At 49.7% G+C, this 6,467-nt stretch overlaps 1 protein-coding gene across 1 annotated transcript; it reads left to right on the forward strand.

Annotated features, from left to right (window-relative positions):
• The first annotated feature begins 210 nt into the window (after positions 1-210).
• On the forward strand, positions 211-1,519 carry RNF228 (ring finger protein 228). Its single transcript, XM_065672673.1, has one exon. It carries the CDS (start codon positions 314-316, stop codon positions 1,148-1,150), a length of 837 nt encoding a protein of 278 aa, XP_065528745.1. The 5' UTR covers positions 211-313; the 3' UTR covers positions 1,151-1,519.
• The last annotated feature ends 4,948 nt before the right edge of the window (positions 1,520-6,467 follow it).

Consider the following 6,467-nt stretch of genomic DNA (forward strand, 5'->3'; position numbering starts at 1 on the left):
CACAACGGCCCCGCACCGGCGGCAGCTCCCGGGGGCGGGCGGCGCCGATCCCGCCCCCCGCCCGCGACAGCCGCCAGCAGCCGCCAGCAGTCCCCGGCAGCCGCCGGCGCGGCGGGCGGCGCAGGCAGGAGGCGGCCGCCCTGCCTCGCTCCCTTCCCCCCGCCTGCCGCCGGCCCGTGCCGCAGCCCGCGGGCGCTGCCAGGAGGCGGCGGGGCCGCGGCTGCCCCCGGCTCCGCGCCCGCCTGGAGGCGCGGCGCGGCCGCGGGCTCTCCGCCTTTCCGCGGCTTCCTGTGCCCTGCTCCGGCGAGATGTTATGGCCGAGCCGGCGCAGAAGGGCGGCGTAGGGCAGGGCGGGCGGCGGGAGGATGAGGCGGCGGCGGCCGCCCCCAGCTACGAGGACTACGAGTGCAAGATCTGCTACAACTACTTCGACCTGGAGCGGCGGGCGCCCAAGCTGCTCGAGTGCCTGCACACCTTCTGCCAGGAGTGCCTGAGCCAGCTGCACCTGCGGGCTGCCCAGCAGCCCTCCAGCGATGAGCCGGCGCCCGGGCCCGGCCGCCCGGCCGGCGGCTCCCTGGCCTGCCCGCTTTGCCGCCACCGCACGGCGCTGCCCGACCACCGCGTCCACGGCCTCCCCGTCAACACCAAGCTGGCCGCCGCCTGCCCGCCGCAGCTGCGGGCCCGCGACCCGTTTCCCCAGGACAGCCTGCCGCCGCTGCCGCCCCGCCGCCCGCCCCGCGCCAGGGAGGCGGCGGCCGCCCTCGTCTCGCAGCCCTCCGGCGGCCGGGCCGGGCCGCGCTCCTCGGGCGGCGGCTACGAGAGCTGCCAGAGCTGCAAACGGGCAGCGCTGAGCGCCGGCTGCGTGTGCGTCGTCGTCTCCTTCCTCTCCATGGTGGTGCTGCTTTTCACCGGCCTCATCTTCGTCAACCAGTACGGTGGCGACGCCGGGCCCGGCGCCTCGGCCTCGCCGTCGCCGGTGGGGCCCATCTGCCTGTCGGTGGCCAGCATCCTCGCCCTCTTCTCCGTCGTCGTCACATGGCTCATCTGCTGGCTCAAGTACCGGCCCGAGGCGGCGGGGGCGACCGGCGGGGCGACAGCCAACGGCACCCCGCGGGGCCGGGCGGCGGTCGCCCGCAGGAGCGACACGTAGCACCGGCGGAGCGGAGCGGGGCCGGGCCGGGCGGCGGCGGGCGATGAGGGTCTGAGCTGGGATGGGCGAGCAGAGCGGAGCAGCGGGCTGTAAGGGCACCCGCGGGCCGCTGTGAGGGAGCGGGCGGCCCTGTGTGGCAGGAGCGGTTGGGCCGCGGCCCTGCTCGCAGGTTCCCCTTGTCTGATCAGTGCTAGCCCGGACACGGGCCAGGTCATGACTGTCCTGGCGGTAACGGACCTGCCCGGGCAGCGGCGGCGCCCAGGCACCGGGCAGGGTGACACGGTGTGTCTTGGAGCCAGGCCAGCCCCGCGGCTCTGGCACAGTCCCAGGTGGTGGGGATGGTCTGCAGGGGCGAGGGGCCGCTATGGAAGGAGGGAGGGAGGGAGGGCAGTATGCGTCTCTAGCAAAGACACCTCGAAGGGCCTCCCCGGGGAGCTGGGGCTCCGAGCCTGGCGGCCCCGCTCCTCGGCACCTCGGTTGGGAGCGCACCTAAGTTTGGGTGCTCCCTAGTGCAGAAGGACACATTCGCAACTAAAAGGAAACTGGCTTACTGTTGCCCCCACCTGGAAGATAATTGGAGAGATTCGCTGTGATTTAGGAGCAGAACAGGATCACGATGTTTAATGCGTTGTGTTTTCCCTTTTATGAAGTTAAAAAGTACATACAGAAGAAGCTGTAACAGAAATGTGTTATCTTGAGGAGACTGAGCCAAAGTTTCCCTACAATGTATTGAGTACGGTTTTGTTATAATTTTATTAGAAGGCCATCGGGCCCTCTGCTGGTTGCTTAAAATAAGCTTTCTTATTTAATTCTTTGAAATTCTCATTTAATGTGGGAGACTGAAACAGTACATTGCACACTTAAAACAATTTGCAGAAGATAATTTAATTAATGGAGCTCTAAAATAGAGCTAAGCGACTCCTGTGGTAGAGGGTAATGTTTCACTGGCCACTGATTCCAATTTTTGCACAGTGAGAGAAGCCCACATTAAAATATGGACTTTCATCATCACTGTAAAAGTGGATTGCGGTAGCATAATCTGTGTGTTGAACATTTACCTTCGAGGTAGCTGTAATAAGACAGTGGGTTTGCCTCTTGGTAAATTTCTGTTCTGTGTTACGATTTCCTGTAAAGGCCGGTAGAAAATGCTTCTGTCCTGTGAGGCTGGAACATCAGAGATGGCTTTGAAATGTAACGAGATGCTCACAATCCGAAATGGAAAAACGTTGCACTGCAGCTGGTCTTGTAGTATATTAAGGAGAGCACTCTATATAGATACTGTTCTGTGTTGCAGGATAATTCATTTGGTGCCTGAATTTTTTTAACTTAATTAGTTGTTATAATCTGTTCTATTAGGAATAAGATAATGCTGCTTATTCCGTCTTTCGACACAGTACTGTAATGGAATGAGGTAATTATTTTCGTGCTTAACATCAACAATTTTACGAGTGATCTTTTAGTATGTGTATTTTGCAAGCTGTCTGCATGATACTCTGACGTGTATCCTCTTAATAGACCTGTACTTGACCACTTCTATTTATCACAAGTGCAAAGGAATTTACTATGTAGAAATGTAAAGACAGCGGGTGAAGTTGTATGATGTGTTTTATGACTGCACAAGTGGTATGTGCTGTGCATTGTCTTGTTCATCACAATTCAGCCCCCTGGCACCCGAAATCCCCCACCAGCCCAAGTGGTATTTATACAGACTCTGTTGCGATGGATGCAGTTTGTGGGAACAGCGTATGATTTTTGTGTCACTTATGTCTCTTTAAAAAGATCCGCACCAGCCTTTTAAAGTTGTATATCAAAACATAAAGGCCCTGAGGAGAAAATTACTGGGTTCAGCTGTAGCTCTGACTGTGGTTCATGTATTTAGACCAGTGTTTTCCAACTTAAGAGTTGCTCGTTAGCCGTGTAAAAGGTGTATGCCTCCTAAAATCAGGCCTGACCATTAGCCCCTGTTGACTTCAGCACTATTCGTGGATGTTCTGCACCAAAGAAAATCACGAGACTTTTGTTTAAGCATCTAAATGAGAATTTAGATGGTTGACTTCAGGTACAAACCTTTGAAAATTTTGGCCTTAACCTCTCTGTTCTTCAGTTACTGCACCTGTAAAGTTTGATAATAGCGCTGACCTACCTCACAGGCAAGATGTGAGGCTTTATTTATTAAAGTTTTTAAGCAATTGGAGATCCTTGAAGAGGAGGTGCTATAGAAGTGAAGTATTATTATAAATGATGCTGTAGTAAGAATAAATATATGTAAATTAATGGACATAAACAACAGCAATGTTTTCTGAGAAAAATAAATCTATAAAATATGTACATGTGTACATCATATACACCAATATATGAATTACCTGTTTGTGCTTCTACTGCAAACACAGCATGCATATCCTCATTACTGTTCCATCAGGTGAGTGCCAGTACCTTGTGGTTCAGATGAGCCAGGCCAGCAGTCACTGCTATGACTCCATCTCATGTAGGCTTGATAAAACCAGCTCTGGGGGCCCGTAAAGCTCAGCTGGAGCTTGCTGCATAGTATTTCTGCATTGCTTGATTCCTGTGGGCTTTCCGGCTGCACTGAGAGCGTGGCTATTGCAGGTTCGCTGCCCGCACCAACGTGGGTGTGTTTACAGGAGCTGCAGTCGCAATTAGGTAGCTATGCCCTGAAATACTGATTGCAGTAAGAAATGTATTATCCATATTTTATTTTATTTTTTCTCTTTCCCCAACGTAGTTTTATTCTTGCCTTTTTTTTCTGTAAACAGTATTTGCCATTTTGACTAAACCAATGGTTTCAACTGGGATCCATGGACTACTAAAGGATCTGCAAAAGGTAAGTAAGAAAAGCAAATTGATCATCAGAAGCTTCAATTTGTTACATGAGGGTCAACTTTAAAATGTTTAGAGGTTGGCACGTTGCAAAAAGTTGAAGATCACAGGCCTAAACAGGATTTTCAGGCTTACTCACAACTGAATACTCGTATTACATATCAGGTTCCTAGCCATATATTTTCAAATATTTCAGAGCCAAATTAAAATGGACAGTCTGATCGTATGCCAAACCCTTCTCTGCTTATGCAAATTTTGGGAAACTCCACTGGTTTTAGGAGCATTAGTCTGGATCCACATCACAGTACCAGTCAGAAAAAAAGTCATGCATTGTATACATCTCTGGCTACTGTAGAATCCCAGTATTACATTTGTATTTTGGGTTCCTCAGAGTGTACAGATTGCTTGTCCAAAGCCAAACTTTGCTCGAGTTTCAGTAAAAAAAAATACAAAAAGAGAAAATCTGCGTGGCTGGTGGTGTTTTATTACTGTAGCTATTTCAGTCAGAACAGTTGTGTTTTCTAATTGCTTCAAAAGGCACAGAGATAGGCAGCTGGAGGGGTACGCCTCAGTTACACTATCCACACATCTTGCAGAAGAAAACAGTGCTTTGGGGCACTCTGTGGGAAAGCGGAGAAGGCAGGCTATGCCACTACACCATGGGGAAAATCATGGGAAATACAAGCTGCTGGCTTTTTTGTTGTTGTTGTTTTGTTTGGGGTTTCTTTGTTTTGGTTTGTTTTTTTGCTGTGCAACATTTCTCTGTGTTACACAGTCTGGGGCACAAGCAACTACAGCCAAGAAGTGGAAGCACCAGGAAAGTAAATGAAGGCCTGACTGTGAGGATTTATGTGAGATCACAGGCTACATGAGCTCTGAAAGATCTGTAGTTTCCTGTTGTGCCAAAAGATCTCAATTTTTTTCGTGTGGCAGTAATCCCCTATTGCTCTGCCTGAGCAGAGCATACCAGACTCCAAACTGGAAGATTAGATTGACTGTGCAGTTCATAGTTTGGGCTCGTCTGCCAGACATCCATGCTATTGGTCCAAGAGAGGGAGGAAAAAGCGGACAGGAGGGCACAACCCGGTTTGTCAACAGAGCCTGGATGGTAGACACATACAATAAACCCTTGTTTTTCCATCTTGGTTGGGAGAGTGGCCACCATCTCTGCTTGAGAGAGGTTCTCACTGGAGCTAACTGCTTAGTTGGCTGATAAAGCTCAGTATATGCTGCTGTTGGGGAGCTGCTGCCATTTATGATGTATGGGAATGCGTTGGGACAATCACTGCCACATCACAACTTCACTTCTTTCATGTTGCCCTTCTTGTGCTCAAGAATTCAATTTCTTGAAGCACCGTTATGTTTTTAACATGTCATGTACCCTTCAGTGCCACATTGCACAAATTTCTGTACTCTCCTTTGAAAGTGTCTCTGCAGCTGCAGCTGCAGGGAAGAAATTAGATTAATTTCTGCATCACTAGCCCACAAGTGTTAAATAATCATACAATCTCAATTTACTTAGTGGCAGGTATTCATGTTTTTGAAAGGCAGGTTTGGTAGAAAAACACTCGAGTATTCCATAAATGCATGGGAGGAATATAAACCTCAGTTACTAGTTAGTAACTAGTTCAAAGGCCTGCATACAGAGGTACTTTTGTATTCTTTCACCATGCAAAATGTGACATAGAAGTTACTCTCATATTTTCAATCATTAGAAATGTACCACAAAGCTGAATGATAAAAAAATAGCCAACAGCAGTGGGTACTGAGTCATGCATCCCTGCAAGTTAGAGCCGTGGCCTGAATTTCCTAGAGTGGCCAGTAGTTTGCATCTAATTCATTTTTGTCTAGGTTGAGACAGCATTTTGGAAGCACGGTTTCGAAATCAGGCTCAATAGTAATATGGCGGGTAGAGAACCCCAAAAAACCACCTTACTCTCAAAAGTGAGGTTCTGTCTGCATTTATGCTTCAAAGAACAGAAAAGAATAAGCCTCCATTATTTTTTCCTTGCACTGTAAAAATACATTATTAAAATATGGTGGATCACAGCTGCATATGGAAATACTGTTGCTTCTTACCTTAATGCTCCTCTTTTGTAGCTCCGATTACTGTTCACAGGGAGTGAGGTCTGCTTGTGAGCAGCATCCCAAAGTAGCTAATCGTGTGTAACACTTTGTATATGCTGCCTTTTGCAGATGATGGAAGAGGCAGCTGCCTGTGCGCAGACAGATACTACAGACTGAATAGTGCGAGTGTAGTTAGGTGGTTAATGTGGATTTTCAGTTGTAATCTTACTTCAGTGAGTGATTTCACTGGAGTGGGTGAACTGTTCCAACTGGCCAAGACTGCTGGTTGTGCAAACAGGCAAAACCCTGCTGAATGGGAATTCGAGGGGTGTGTGAACTGCAAGTTCCTCTGTGTGTTATTGTGTATTAACGCCTGGTGCCAAAAACCTTTACTTAGGGGAGTAGTCTATGT

Source organism: Lathamus discolor, chromosome 3 (assembly GCF_037157495.1).
Source record: "Lathamus discolor isolate bLatDis1 chromosome 3, bLatDis1.hap1, whole genome shotgun sequence".
NCBI lineage: Eukaryota > Metazoa > Chordata > Aves > Psittaciformes > Psittacidae > Lathamus > Lathamus discolor.

Bases quoted from the DNA above. Each gene is read 5' to 3' on its own strand.
- RNF228 (XM_065672673.1), top strand. From the start codon at position 314: ATGGCCGAGCCGGCGCAGAAGGGCGGCGTAGGGCAGGGCGGGCGGCGG.